The sequence below is a fragment of the Alligator mississippiensis genome, chromosome 3 (assembly GCF_030867095.1).
Source record: "Alligator mississippiensis isolate rAllMis1 chromosome 3, rAllMis1, whole genome shotgun sequence".
In the NCBI taxonomy this organism is placed as follows: Eukaryota; Metazoa; Chordata; order Crocodylia; family Alligatoridae; genus Alligator; species Alligator mississippiensis.
Window position 1 is genome coordinate 225,206,089 of NC_081826.1, and position 16,259 is coordinate 225,222,347.

Consider the following 16,259-nt stretch of genomic DNA (forward strand, 5'->3'; position numbering starts at 1 on the left):
ATCCAGACCAAAATTTGACTGATATTTCTAAGTTAGGAACAAGCCATAAACCAGGCAACCCAAATTTTCTCTTGTTCTGAGCAATAAGAACTGTCACAGACACTAGTCATAGCCATCTCATTTTTTCAAGTGGATTTGGTTTTCTACCTGAGCTCTGTTGCAATCTGGGTGGCTATGAAAAATAAAATTCCTGTGGTTAAAAAAAATATAAACAAAAAATTGTACATCAGCTAAGCATAGCTGGAAAGGGCAGGGTAGATTTGCAACTTATAGACTGACCAAAGTGTATGCATGTGTCATGAAAGCTTGTGCTAGCACACCCAGCTTGAAGCTGTTCTCATCGATGTTGTCTTTGTGAAAGGATGTGCAGAAGGCAGAGTATGAGGCAGGGATCGGCAACATTTTTGGCCGGAGTGCCAGAATCATCCCAACCTCCATTTATGTCTCGACTTGGTGTGCCAGAGATGGGGAAGCCACAAGGGCCCGATCCTCACTGTTGGCAGTGTCTGCACATGTCTCCAGGGGAGTGGCCGGGTTGAGCTGTTCCTGCCCCCTCTCTGCTATGTGCTGCGAACTATGTGTGCGCCCATCACCACCATGCAGCCGGTGCCAGGGCTCTGGAGCCCAGAGCAGCTGTTTGCAGCCTCCTGGCTATTTTCCTCAGCCGGCTCAGGCTCTGGGCAGTTGTGGCAAGTGGCTAGAAGGCTGCAAACAGCTGTGCCAAGTTCTGCAGCCCTGGCAATGGTTCTGTGGTGGCGGCAGCTGCACACATGCCTCTGGGTGGACAGTGGGGGAGGAGCCAGGGTTGTGCTGCCCAGGCCCCTTCCTAGCCATGTGCCCAGAGGTGTGTTCACAGCTGCTGCTGCCACAGAACTAGTGGTGGGACTGCAGAGCCTCATGTAGCTGTTTGCAGCCTCCTGACTGCAGCTGGCCCAGGCTCTGGGCAGCTGCTGGCAGAAGCTGCCTAGAGTCTGGGTTGACTGTGGCGTGCTGAGGAAAATGGCTTTGCATGCCATGCTCTGGCGCACAGGCTGGGGGTTGCCAATCCCTAGTATTAGAGGAGAAAAATTAGAACACAAAAGACAGTGGAAGGGGAGAGAGACATTCAGTGGCTGACCATATCCCTTTCATTTTGATATACCTCCTACGCAGGAAGCAAGCATGTTGGCTTTTCCACACCAAAATATTTTCGAGTTGGCCAGGTACAACCTTCCCATTTTCTCAGGTGGTACGAAGGCCCTGTAATGCAACTGAATATCTGGTTTGGCGAGTGCATTAATTACACAGAGCGAAAAGACCGTGACATGGGTGGTTGGAGTAATAGCAAATGAAGTAGCAGCAGCAGCTGTAATAAGTTCTGCTGCAGGAACAGGTCTTCTGCTGCAAAAAATGACTAACAGGAAGATATCTGGTTTGTTCGGCTTTTTTTCCTTTCATTAGTCAATGGATATAGTTCTAATTACTTGTGGAATGATGGCCTCCCACCAGGGATATTGACTATTTAGATAATAATATTAGTTCTCATAGGTTATATGATTCTCCATCAAATGATTTGCACTTGCAAGTTTACTGGTATAAGAAATATAAATATTTGCTAAAGTTTTTCACAGATTTTTCTAGGTTTTGCATATGAAACATCAAATAATTATTTTTCTGATAATGTAGTAGGCTACATAAAGTTTAGTTTATTGTAAGCTGCCTTTTAGATAGGGTGGGATATAAATCTAATAAATGAATGAGTGCATCTGGCATATGCAGATGTAAACAACAACCAAATTGTTTATTTCTGAGATAAATCAATAGTATAAGGGACATACTAAATCATATTTTCCACTTCATGAAATGAACTTCTTTAAAACTTTCATCTACGCTACTTCTTGAGTAGATATGGATTTTAGTCAACCCGCAATGTTTTGTGTTATTTACTGGCTTTTTTCTACGTGCTATGTTGACATGGCATGTAGAATTTGTAGCATTATACTAAAGGGAAATATTTGTAGCATTATAAAAAGAATTTGTAGCATTATACTAAAGGGAAATATTTTGTAGTTATGAAATATTTCAGGCTTTTTTAAATTTACATTTTATCTTAGGTAACAGTACAGTGTTGTATTTTGGAGAAATAAGTGTTTTTCTTCTTTATCCGTTTTGTTTTTTTTTTTAACTTTGCTTGGGGAATCCTAACCAGAAGAACAAAGGGATCATAAATTCCATAATTTAGGATAAACACTGGGAGCCCTGTGTCAGTAGATCATTTAATCCAAATACAAGTAAAAAGGCAAGGAATTATAGATATGTATGTAGGTAGATAAATTAATAACACAGAAGAAACACTCCCTGTCTTGACTATGGCCCGTGGGCTAGATTTGGCCTGCTAACTGATTGTATCTGGCCTGCAGGTAGATGGCCACAAACTCATGGGATCTGGTCTGTGGGAAGCTGGTGGCTCTGGCTCCAGCTACTGCATGGTGCTGGGCAGGTGGGGCTGTTTTCGCCCAGCACTGATGTGGTGGCATCCGCTGTGGACCTGGGCAGATGCCCTGATCCCCACCTGGAGCCTACCTGCAGTGTCTACAGCTGATGCCGGCCTGCCCAGGGCTGCTTCCTGAGCACCAGATAGGTGCTGGTGTAAGCTGCAGACGTGGCTGGCATGTTCTGGGGCAGGGTGGGGATTAGGGCTTGCTGCAGCTATGGGGGGAGGAGAGAGAGAGAAGTTTGGCCCTTGACTCAGGGACTTCTGGTGAGCTGTTAGGGGGCAGGTGGGGGGAAGTGCTGACCCAGTCTGCAATAGTTCACCAAAACTCCCTTCGTGGCCCTTGGGCCGAAATAATTACCCACCCCTGGTCTAGAGGCAGTATACATGTTTTATCCAGTATCTGTTTTATCCTTGAACAGAAAATATAAAATTAGTCAACAGGTAGTGGAGGATTCTGTTTTAAATTTGAAGTAATGAGACAAAAGGGTACCTGGAACATCTTGAATTTTATCAAGTAACCCTTCCCTTCCATATGTGGTTAATAGCCTTGGTGTTTTAATCAGTCTATTGTATTCTAGATGTAGCTCTCAACTCTCTTGTTTTCTGTGTACTAAGTATTTTCCCTTCTTTAGCTATGTGGTTGCCCTCTAATTTTGCTATGATTTGTGTAATTATGATTTTTTTTTTCTTGCCAGGAAACACTGCATTACATGATTGTGCGGAATCTGGAAGCTTAGAGATCATGAAGATGCTTCTTAAATACTGTGCAAAAATGGAAAAAGATGGATATGGTATGACTCCTCTCTTGTCAGCCAGTGTTACAGGTCACACAAATATTGTGGACTTTCTGACCCAGCATGTACAGACCAGCAAGGCTGAACGCATCAATGCTTTGGAACTTCTAGGAGCAACCTTTGTGGACAAAAAGAGAGATCTGCTTGGTGCCCTGAAATACTGGAAAAGAGCTATGGAGATGAGATACAGTGACAGGACTAACATCCTCAGCAAACCTGTGCCACAAACGCTGATAATGGCTTACGATTATGCCAAGGAAGTGAACAGCTCAGAGGAGCTAGAAAATCTTATTGCAGACCCTGATGAGATGAGAATGCAAGCGCTGTTAATTAGAGAACGTATTCTTGGTCCTTCTCACCCAGATACATCTTACTACATTAGGTACCGGGGTGCTGTCTACGCAGACTCTGGTAACTTTAAACGATGCATCAACCTATGGAAGTATGCTTTGGACATGCAGCAGAGCAATTTAGACCCACTGAGCCCTATGACTGCCAGCAGTCTGTTATCCTTTGCTGAACTCTTCTCCTTCATGTTGCAAGACAGAGCAAAAGGTCTGCTGGGCACCACTGTGACATTCGACGATCTTATGGGTATACTGTGTAAAAGTGTCCTCGAAATTGAGCGGGCCATGAAACAAACTCAGAGTCCACCTGACCCCATACAATTGAACAAAGCCCTTTCCATCATCCTGCATTTAATTTGCTTGCTGGAAAAAGTTCCTTGCAGTTCAGAACAGGAGCATTTTAAAAAGCAGACTATTTATAAGTTCCTTAAGCTGCAGCCTAGAGGAAAGAATAACTTCAGCCCACTTCATCTTGCCGTTGACAAGAATACTACATGTGTAGGTCGCTACCCAGTTTGTAAGTTCCCCTCTCTGCAAGTTACTGCTATTCTGGTGGAATGTGGTGCTGATGTAAATGTCAGAGACTCTGATAACAACAGCCCCCTGCACGTTGCTGCATTGAACAACCATCCAGATATTATGAATCTTCTTATCAAGTCAGGTTCACACTTTGATGCCACAAACTTGCATAAACAGACCGCTAGCGATTTGCTGGATGAGAAGGAAATGGCAAAAAATTTGATCCAGCCTATAAATCATACTACATTACAGTGTCTTTCTGCTCGTGTCATCGTAAATCATAACATATGCTATAAAGGGCACATCCCCGAGAAACTAGAAAACTTTGTTTTGCTCCATAGATGATAATGTGACAGTTCCACGGTACTGTTGTTGAAGCACGAGTTGGTGACATTTAATTGTTGCTTTCTCAAGCACTGTTGTGATACACCAGCGTTAATTTAGCTTGACCCATCATGCTGTCATTGGCTAAAGCATTGTTAGCATCAGATCTGCAGAATTGGTTACCCAGTATTTAATATGAATATGCCATATAATATATTTTGTGGATTATTTAGAAATGTAATGCCATATTTAGACTCTTTAAATTGTCTGCCAAAGGCTTGTCTACTCTGGTTTTATTTGCCTGTTGGGTGTTTGGGACTGAGTTAATAATTTTCACTGGTGTCTTTTTACTATTACTGGTATGTGGATTTTATACAGTTGGAAGGTCATCTTTTTTTGTTTTTGCTTGAGCATTTCTGCTCTAATTCTGTTCTTTTTTTTTTATGGACTCATTGCTAAATTGTACAAGTTGTATGGACTTGTTAACATTTGCAATTACCATAAGTGCTTTATCTTCTCTATGCACTGGCTTAAACATGACTGTTGTGTGTTAGCATATTTCTATGCAGCAGTTGGCCAACTTCAACTCAAACTCCATTTTTTGCAGTTTGTTGGAGCTCTTTTTTGAGAATACTGCCTTCACAGCATGACAACTTTTGGAGCTACGTGTCAGCTCTCCAAGCTGTTTTTGGTTTGACTTTTTTACTCTAGCTGTATCTGAGATTTGCTTTCTCTTAATCCTCTGGAAATGCGTGCTAAATTTGGGAGAAAAATCTCTTTGTTCTCTTGGTAATCCACTTGAAATTTAAGTCTAAAAGTCATTCTAATGCATCATGCAGTAAGGGGAAGAGTCTTCATCATGTACAACTGACACCTTTCCCTTGCACTAATGTCTTGCTTGTGCTGATTGTGTGACTAGATGTGAAGAGTTTGCTCAAATTTTAACCTCAAATGTAATACACTTTAAAGAGAAATAGATCAAATGTATGCTGTAGTCTGAAATTACAAATCAGCTTCTTTAGCTACAAAGAAACTAAAGCATGTCAGTGGTATGAAGCTTGTCAATCCAGATCTAGACATCATTTAGTATAATTATATTATAGTAAGTGGCTCTCTGCCAAGGTATCAAAAGTTACATAGCAGTGTCCCTTTCTCTTCATTTTAAATACACCTTTATAGATAATTTGCATGCATCTTACATCTCTAGTATTGGTCAGCAGTAATAAAGGAAACACCAGAAGTTGTGTTGTGTACATAGCTCCTAATGAAAGTTACCTATTTTTATAATATTTGCACAACAGCTTAGCTATTGCAGCAGAAAGGGCTCTTTTGACTTGTTAAGACATCCATAAGTGAAGATTTTAAGTGAGAATGAGATTCAGGTAGTCAATAAAATACAGCACTTTACTGTTGATTCAGAGTAAAATTTATTGTGGCATATAAGCCCTGAAAATGTCTTTAAAATAAAATTATTCTCACAGAAAACAATCTTTGATTGAATAGAATGCAGTTTACCTGCCAGTTCAGTGGTCTTGCATTGTGGGTGGTTTCATTTTGTTTCAGTGATGGGCAGTAAACAGAGTGTACCCAATGGGTTTTTTCTATCTCCAAAAAAATCAGTGGGTTGATCTGGACCCTTTTTGGATTAGGGACCCGCATCAGATGATGGAGCCATTTTAAAAGCCAAATTAATGAGACTTGGGTGATTTAATCGTTTTAGTCTTTTAATTTGATTTTAGAATACTTTGTCCTTGATATTTGTGATTTGATTTGGTGATGAGCACATCCCTGACAGAGTATAAAAATAGTGCTTGCTGCCTGGCTGTTTCAATGTCTCCTTTCCCTTAGCGCATGACATCAAGTGAAGCCAAGTGGTTGGATGGCCTTGACGCATGTGTTGGGATACTTCTTTACAGCCAGCAGACATGTTGAAAGCAATATTGTTTGAGAACTGCATTTTATATAAAACTTTGTACTTGCAAAGTATATTGAAACAGCTTTCCACTCTTTGTCCCTTGATGCACATATGTTGTTTGTGTGAAAAACCAAATTATGAGGAATTCCTGTTCAGAATTTCTCTTGCAAAGTTATTAGTAAATTTGCACTAGTGAATTTTTATACAATTGGCTGAAATTCTTTGACTTGTAATGATTAAAATACATGCCACCCCAGTTGTTGATTGCAAGAACAAGTAATTTGATTTCAGTTCTTTATTTTTAATATTCTTTGTTTTTCCTTACTATTCCTCAAGTCAATTTCATTAAGAATCCACAGCGCGCTGTAGGAATGAACAGTGATTATATTTGAAGCTCCAACGTGGGTCATGGAAAAAGGGTTCTAGAGCATGCCTTGGACTCCAGAATCTGTGCTGCTCTTTAGAGTGAGGAGTTGACATTTCTTACTTGAATAGAACAATAGATGGTTAAAGCTGGACATTTTTCTCCAAGAGGTTTCTGTTTGAGACTTCAGAAATATGATGTAAAAATAACATTTACGGGAATACTTTGCTGGTGCTATCAAATTTTTTTTAATTGGAAAACATCCCAAGGAGTTTTCTAGTTAACCAGAAAGAGCACATGGCTTTCTTTGCTTATAGAGCCAATGAAGATAGTGAAGTCTTTCGTATACATTTTTTTTATTCTGTTGTCTACTAAATCTACTTAAAATATTTTTTTTTAAAGAAATGTACCTCCCATGGGATAACTTACCTATTCTGCATGGGTCTCCTATATATCTATGACAACACCTCCATCCTAAAACATACTGTTCCAGATTTTGAATTTGTAATGGCATGAGGCTGCCCATTGAACTCTTACTTGTGATCTCATCAACTATTCAGACCTAGGACTTCATAGGGGAAAGACTGGTACATTTAACCCCATTTTACATTTGGTCTTTTACCATCACATTATAATTCCTAATTTTTGTTTCATTGTTAAACTACAGCAGTCTAGACTCCATGGTAGTTATTATATGAGTGATCCCACAGATACGAGTTAGTGGGCTGGTAAATGTAGCTTTGAATATTCACCTCCTGGACTCTTGTTTTTGGTCTTGTTACTCCTTCAGTGTTGGGAAGTGTTGGTACAAATTTAACACTATGGTAACTGTGGCAGCTTTGTTAGCTGGAACTTGAATTCTGTGAAAAAGTAATTCAAGAACATGGACTATTAGGATGGTTTCTTTTCTATTTTTTCCCCATAACTGGTAATTTTCCATTTTCTTATTTTCTATTATATGTTTCTCTGATGGAAAGAGAAACCATTTTACTCTTGTTGCTGGAGGTCTCAGTCAAATGCCATAGAGTATCAAGAACAATACACATTTTGAGTTTCATTATATTTTGAAATGGCTGAAAATTTTCCAGCATATTCCTATGAGGATAAGGACACAGATACCCCATAGAGGCATACTTGTGGAGAAATATGAGGTAGATTTTTTTTTTTTGAGGCATACTCAAAGATTTTCTGTTGTTCAGCTCTCTTGGAGCTTTCACCAGAGTACTTTCATCCAGGAAAGTGAAAAATAAACAGTGGTAGAAAATGAAACTCTTTTCTCTTCCACCAAATTCTAAAGTTAAGCTAGTATTTTCCTGTCAATGTTATTACCATCCTTATAGCAAGTATTTCATATGTATATGCGTCTATGGCCATTCTGACTGCTACACTGCACGAAGTAAAGACCATGTAATTATTAAGCATCAATTGGTTATTTTCTCTCTAATAGAAGGATGGATTTTTACATTCACAAACACTTTATTAATTTTAAAAATATAATTTGGAAGGTGCAAAATTGAGTCATCTGTTTCTGCAGAACGAGTATAGATGTTGTAATGCAAGTTTTCCACTACCCAGTCATGCATCATTCGTGAACTGGATGACCAGAATTTTTGAAGGGGTGGGTAACTCATCTCTAGTCCATGCTTAGTATTTCAAATGGATCTGTTTTGATGAGGATGTCCAATTCTAGTCTCTCAAATGAGACTGTAAACAAATGTAGGGTGGTAACTGGCTGACAGATGCTCAGCTTCACCTTTAGCTGCAGATACCACGGTTCTCCCAATCTCTCCAGCAATCCTAATAGGAAATATGCTTAAATATTTCCTAACTTCCAAACAATCTTTTTTTGAGAATTTGTTTTTAAAAATGTTGGACTTTCAAATAGGTACCCTTTAAAAAGGAAAGGGGTTTTCTGACATTTAATACAGAAGAATAAAGCCCTTTATAAGAAAAATGTCACTTTAAGTTTCATTTTGGTTGTAAGATAATAGTGGCTGTATGTAGTCTTCGGCTGTGGATGTAGTCTATTTTCCACTACAGACTTAATTGAATATTTCACAAGTTACACGTGGAATGCTGACTGGTTTCTTCAATACTAAAAGTATGACTACGAAGACATAACACTAAGTTCCATCTTTTGTCTGTACCATAAAGTCAAATTACAGTATGTGGTAATTGGTATTGGAAAATAATTTTGCAGGGAAGAGGAAATTGATGGAAGTATACTATAAATGAAGGAAGGGGATAAATGAATGTAGTTTGAAGCACACTGTTTTGTACTGTGCTAATCCTTTGGGTTCTGTGAGTGTGAGTAACTGTTGGGTAGGTTTGGATCCTTCACTGGGGACAGAGTGGGGAGTGATTGTTCACTTTGGTTTTTAACTTGTTTTGTATACATGTTCCATCCTATCACACAGACTTCCTATGCAGGGCTAGTTCGGTGTATTGAAATACTGTGGTTTCTTTTTTACGTGAAGTAATTAAGCTTTAATGGGAATGTAAAAAAGGAATAACAAGCATTTCTCTGCTCTTACTCTATAGGCTCCAAATGCAAACTACATTAAACTTACATTTTGGAGAGTATCTGTCTGAGTCTCTCTCTCTCTCTCTCTCTCTCTCCTCTCTCTCTCTCTCTTTTTTTTTCCCTCCCTTTAAGGCTACTTGTAGCATCACTTTTTAACTACATCTCCATGGAAATTTTGCTTTTAAACCCTGATACTATAGCTGTACCATTCTCCTGCTGCAGTCATTAATGACAACATCAGGAAAGGAAATGAAATATAACAGTTCTGTATCCAGTGCAACTACAGCCCAGATGTCTGAAGTCTGAATATGGACACAGGAAAAAAATAATGTCAAAAGTCCAAAAGTGATTCTAAATTATAGAGAGAAGCTATGTGAGATTAATATAGTTGCTAGTACCCTTATAAATATTATTCACTTCCTTATCTGTACAGCCTATGCCAGGGGTGAGCAAAATGCGGCCCGCGAGCCGTATGCGGTCTGCCAGGCCATTCTATCCAGCCCCCCGGGGCCTCCCCAAAATTTAGAAAATTAATATTTATCTGCCCCTGGCTGCCTGTCATGCGGCCCTCCGCCCAAAATAATTGCCTGACCCTGGCCTATGCGAACATAATTAACAAACAAGTAGAAGAAACTTGAGCAAAACTCATGATTTTTCACCAAAAAGTTATCATGACTTACAGGTTCTCAAAATACAAGATTTGTAACTTGGTCCATGTTGGGATTTTTGTAGGTTGGGTTGGTTGTTTTTTTTTTTTGATGGAGGGTGGTAATTAAATTTCCATATTCCAAGCCAAATTTGACAAATCAAATTCCAAGTCAGTCCAGAACCATAAGTGGCCCTACTACCGGCAAACATCCTCCACCCCAATCTGGGGCTTCAGATGTTTCCAAATCCTTTGACAGGCACCTTACTTGCAGGTCCAAGCCTGAAGGCTTGGGGTTTGGATGCCCCTGAGTTTTGCTTGCCCTCAGCCGTATGGCCCCAGGAGCAAGCTAGAGTTGAGTCTCCCCTTTCCATAAAGTGGACATAAAGCTAAGATCTTCCTACTCCAGCAGCTAAGTGGGAGGTTTACTACGTTATCCCCTGTGCCGGGAGAGCAGTCTTCCCCGGGTACAACTAGGAAGACTACCTCAGTAGTCACTGTCTCCATTGCCAGGTAAGCATAGGGCTATGCTTGATCTGAGCCCACAAGAGGCCGAGAAGCAACTTGGTCTATGTAGTTTGCAGAACTGAGCAGGAGAAACCCTTTGAAAATGTCGCTTATCTGGAATCTGCATAGTCATTTCTGTTGCGCTACAAAGGGTAGTATGCACCTCGCTCCTGGGAACAAACTTAGATTTAGGAGTGGTGTCGCACATTCAACTTAACACTTACTAAGTACTGTTGACATGCAAGCAGATGAATATTCAAGTAATTTAGCACATGCCTCTTGGCATTGCAATGACATTGTCTTTTTGGCAAGGGTTATCTCCTAATACATACTAACTTTACTAGGCTACTACATTCTAGTAATTTGTAAGTGCTGCAACTGAACAAGTGACACCACCCAAATATGTGCAAACTTTAATATATCACAGCATTCCAATGATGTGCACCTGTTGCAAGTAAATGTGTGACAAAGCCCTTGGACATGGCACAAGGAGTCAATGACCAGCCATGGAAAAAGGATGAGGTACCTGGATGAAGATGACCAGGTTTTCACAATAAAATGAAATGGTTAAACAGCCTAATGGCTCAAATAAATATTTCTCAATTATTTTTACTCAATTTTGGGAGTATTGTTGAAGAAATAAATTTTGCCTCATGCAGAGTGAGTGGTCAGTCAAGGAAGGGTGTGGCTTACATAGAGGGTGATCAGTTGGAGGAGAATGTGGCTTATCTCCCCTTGTATCACTCTGATTTGGGAGGAAGTTGAGATGAGAAGATGATACCCACAACCTTGTTTCTGTCTGACCTATAGTAAACGCAAGCTGGTACAAAAACAGTTTTGTTTCTTTTTGCTTATCAGTGGGTGCTGTTTCCTGGCAGTAGCACAACCCAGTCTTTGTTATGCTTGCAGCTAGATATGTTCAGTGTAGACTTTATCTTGGGTGCAACCCTTTTTGACACTTTTCCAGCATCATCTTAAAAAAATAAGGCTGGTTTTAACCACCAAATATACAACTTTTTTTTTAACTTGTCCAGAATTGTATTATTCTTGGTTGCTTGATATCTTGTCTGTCACAGTCTTGGATAGTGAAGGGAAAATGTTTATTGACCAAACTTGGGAAGCCACCTGGAGGAGAGAGTTTGTAAGCAACTCATGACTCCTAGATAATAGCAGGATGCATGGTACAAATTGGAGTTGGGGAATGAGAATTAGATGGTCTGGATGATTCCTACTGCCAATGCACCGCCTAGTTACCGAGAATGCATCAAGTATTCAGGCAGCATACACTACCTTCCTCCTGATGATCTTAAAACTTAGTTTATAAAAACAACCAAATATAGCTTGCATCTTAGCAGCATTTTGAGCTAATGCTATCTCCATTTTGCAGATGCAGAAGCAGTTGCACAGAAAAATGCACTGCCCGTGACAAATTCTTAGAGGAAGCCTGTGTTGAAGCAAAGAACAGAATTCCTAATTCCTGATTCCTAATCTTATGATTTAGCTATAATACCAGGTTTCTTTAGTGTATAACTTTAATTTCATTTGCACAGAGAGTCTTTTTGTTCCTCTTTTTCCATGTTCTGTTTAGTTCTTGTACTGTGCCCATCAGCAGGGTGTGGCATTAAGGGATTTTGCTATAAATCCAGAGGGAAAAGGTCTGGATTCTTGTCAACCCGAGCGTAAGTGGATACTTGGTCAGTCATGCTGGAAGGTCAAAGGTGACTAGATGTGATTTTAGCCACCTTACCTCCTTTACGTGCTACTGACTATGACCTACCTTAACCCTGCTAGCCCAGTGGGCCACTTGGTGCTGGAAGCCACTTGAGTTTTCATTGACTATCCCGCACTGAGGTGTTGTCTGAGCATCAAATTTTTCTTGTCCCAATATTCTCATCTTGCTTGTGCTGTTTTCTTAAATTGCATGTTTCAGTTATGTACTATTTGTGCTACTGACCCTAAAATGAGAACTTAGTAAAATCCACAAAAATAAACCTTTCCTCGAATTATACATTAGTCTTTACCTCCTTTTTTTTCCTGAATAAGACCAAACTAAAATAAATGCCAAGTTTATTAATGTTTATTTTATTTTATTCCCACTCTTTTCTTTCCACAGCTGCCTGCTCTGGCCAACACTGAAATGAGAATTGTAGGAGCTTGTATGGTGTAGGAGTGGGGTATTGTTAAATTGCTGCTCCATTACTTAAGAGTGTACCTCTTATTCAAAATAAGCCTGTGATTGAAAATAGGTGTGCCATAAGAGCATCAGCTTATCTTCGACACATTAAGGAAACAGCTATACTATTTCCCTCCTAAGCCTTTTTTCCTTCTAGGAGGCAGGGACTTGGCAGCTACTCAGCATCACTCATTAATGTAGGATTGGGTTCTCTGACTTGCTGTCCTGTTTATCACTGTTTATCTTGTGCAAGACGCTGGGTGGGTGCTATGCAAAGTCATGCTGTTAGCAAGATGGAAATCTAATTGCACTCTGGGTGCTTTGTTTATAGTTATCCTAGATATCTATTCTTGAGGAAAGTATTTAAAAGCTCTGCTTCTTATTTAAATGCCTATGTCTGCATTTTGTTTCCTTGGAACACCCTGATTGTACAGCACAATTTGGGTTTTAGAAAATAGGCATCAATTTTCCACGCATTTTACACGTCTCATGAGTTTTAATCTTCCATCAGGTTTTGGTTTTGTGATTTTGTTATCCTTCCGTATTGGAGTAGCATGTGCTAATATTAGAAATGTACTATTTCATGTGCTGCTTAAGGTGGGAACCACATTAAGACTAACACTTGCTGTGCACTCTGCTTGACTTTACCCTGATGGCAAGAAGGCAAGTGTCATTTGGTTCCTAAGAGGTCCAAGAATAAATTGGAAAAAAAAAAGATGTCTGAAATTAATAGGAAAAATCTCTAGCACAATCTGTCTGAAGATCATAAGCTAGTTTCATAGCCTGACCTAATTGAAGTACTTCCTTTAGCAAGAAAGGAGGGAGGCCCTAACTTGAAAGTTTCTTGTTAATTGAACACCAGTCTAGACATCTGAGCCCTAAAATACTTGCTTTTTCTCATTACTTCACCAAGGAGTCCTGCTGCTTTAGACTCCATTCATACCTGAACAGTAGATGGATTTTCCAGAGAAAATCTATGTAGCTGTATCTGACAAGGGAAGAGTAGAGCAAGGATGATTTATTCAATAATAGGCTCATTCGGTATGTGGGGGAAGAAGGGGGATGGAGGCTCTACAATAGAAAAAATCGCTAATATAGCAGCAAGGAATAGTGCAAAGCAGCTAGTGTAGACGGAGCTTTCCTGCCTTAATTGACATCATGAAAACTCAGGTTTGAAAAGAAACATGAAATACTGGATTCCTAATATTTCTGTCTACACCAAAATAATGGGGAAGATGAAACCATAACCTTCCTGTATTCAATGGCTCCTTAGCTACTGACGCTCAGTTACTGAAGTTTTTTATGACAAAGTGCTATACAGTTTTGACACCCTCTATGCTCTAAGTTGTGGCACTGCTGATGGCTACTGGAATACTGGCATTAGGTATTTTTATGTAGACTACTATAGCCACGGCTTTGAGGTACATATTTGCCACCTCCACCAACAATTTGTGTGCACAACATGGATGCAAGAATAATGCTGTAGAAGGTGGGTAGGATTTCAGCAAGGGCTAGGGTGATACATGTCTTTGGTTTTCCTGTTTTCTGTCAGCCTATGAAGTGTAATCTAAATGCATTCACTCAATATTGAATGAATATGGGTTTTTTGGGGGTGGGGTGGGGTTGTTTTTTAAAACAGCTTTCTTAGGAACTCAGGAGTCTCTAAAGGCCAGGGACTCAAGGTTTTCTTGACAACTGGAACCATCCATTTACTCTATTTTGTGAAAAACCTAGTCCTTTAGAAATAAATATTTTAAATAAAGGTACTGTTGCGAAACCAGTGCCATTATTCACCCCTTCTATTGAAAACCACACGAATGTGGCAGGAACAAATGACGGTTGTCCAGACAACATTCATTCTAGCATTTCCTAACTTTTGATTAATTAACTACTTCTATGTTTCTTGTAACTGAGTTATTGTGTGCAATAGATGGGGTGCCATTGTTCAATAGATGGGGTGGAGCAAGGATATATTTCTTCAAAAAGACCCCGTTATCTACTGTTGGTGGCTCAGTGTGATGGTGGGGTTTTTTCCCCTGTTTCATCCAAGGTGGAGGAGCTCCCTGATTCCAAAAGGAGAAAAGCAGAAGAGGTTTATTTTTTATTCATGAGTATCATATCCCAGTCCTGGGATCTCCAGTCTAAATGTTCCCTGCCTGGGTGGTCATGTAAGTGGAGACTGCTGAAGCTGACTCAAAATCTAGTTGGTGAAGTTGGCTTCTAACTTTACTAGTCAGTGTAAAAAAATCTTCAGTACTATTAGGAGTGTACTTGGTAGCCGTGTTGTTCGGAGACGAGAAGACATACAGAAAACTAGAACTCTTGGTTCCAAAATTATACCTTTTATTAGACTAACTGGGAAATCGTAGGAAAATTGCCCTTTTCTGCAAGCTTTCGGGATCAAAGTCCCTTCATCAGGCTCTTGCACCATCTATACTTTTCCCAGAGCCTGATAAAAAGGGACTTTGATCCTGAAAGCTTGCAGAAAAGGACAATTTTCCTGTGATTTCCCAGTTGGTTCCAAAATGATACCTTTTATTAAACTAAGAGTTTTAGTTTCTTGTATGTCTTCAGTACTATTAGAAATTGTTTCTCAAAAAGAGGCATAAGATGCTTCATTTTCGTTTCCTACAAGGGAGGGATCAGCAAATGTCTGTGGAGCTGTATAAATCAATAGGTAAAATGTCATTTTAAAACCTCTGCAGTATCTACTGGTACCATTAATGTAGCTGTTCACTTTTTATATACCTTTAATATAATGCTAGCTTGAGGGAAAGTCACGAAGAATTAATTTCCAAAAAAACCAAAAATGCAGTAGAAGGATTGAAGGTGAGAAGTGACAACAGCCAAAGTCAGAGATCTGTTTCCTTGTCTGTCTGCCAGCAATTGACTGTATAGGAAGCTGAAATATTTGGACAGGTATACCCTTTATAAAGAAGGCTAAAATGTCCTTTTATGTTCAGTAACATGATGCTCAGCCACATACCTGGATAATGTAAATATTCTTGTCTAGTGCTACTGGTTATGTCACTTAGATGTATGAAGAAAGCTGGTTAGGCCTGCAGATTACATGACAACTTCAATATACATGCTGCTAATTCAGCCCTTTGTAGGTAGTGTTAGTGACCTTATACCCAGGAGGATTTTGAACTGTTTTAACAAACTGATTTGCAAACAACTGTGTGTACTTTGACCCATAGTGTATGTATAGGTATTTCTGGGGTGAAATGCAGCAGCTACAGACAGAACATAGCTACACCATCCACTATGTTTAATACATGCAGACAAAGAATATTATGCTTTAATATGCAGCTCACTAAAGGGGAAGACGCACTCTAACCTGATAACCTCAATTCTGCTATCTTTTCAGTGCTTTTAGTTCCTCAGACTGAGTAACTGTACATTAAGAGGAACTGCTTCTAGGTGGCCTCATCTTTTACGTCATAATGGTCAGGTTTGCTTGGAAGTGGAAGCGTGGCTTGCTTTGTTAACTGGGTCATTTGCAAAATAATGCAACCAGTTAGGCATTTGCTTCATTTTTTTTGTGGGAACTAAAGTCAGTAGTTTTTTTTCTTTTATCTTTGGTGTCTGAGTAAGTTAAAAATGTCAGAAATCACTATAACATAAAGTGTGAAGTGTAGGTAGAGTAACTGGTCAAGTGGTGGGCACT

General features: G+C 39.6%; 1 protein-coding gene across 1 annotated transcript in view; it reads left to right on the plus strand.

Moving 5' to 3' along the window:
- Nucleotides 1–12,424, plus strand: part of FEM1C (fem-1 homolog C) — a 34,059-nt gene extending 21,635 nt beyond the window's left edge. Inside the window, exon 2 of the mRNA XM_006278136.4 lies at nt 3,172–12,424. Coding sequence (XP_006278198.2) covers nt 3,172–4,481 — 1,310 coding nt within the window. The 3' untranslated portion in view covers nt 4,482–12,424. The remainder of the gene's footprint in view (nt 1–3,171) is intronic.
- The last annotated feature ends 3,835 nt before the right edge of the window (nt 12,425–16,259 follow it).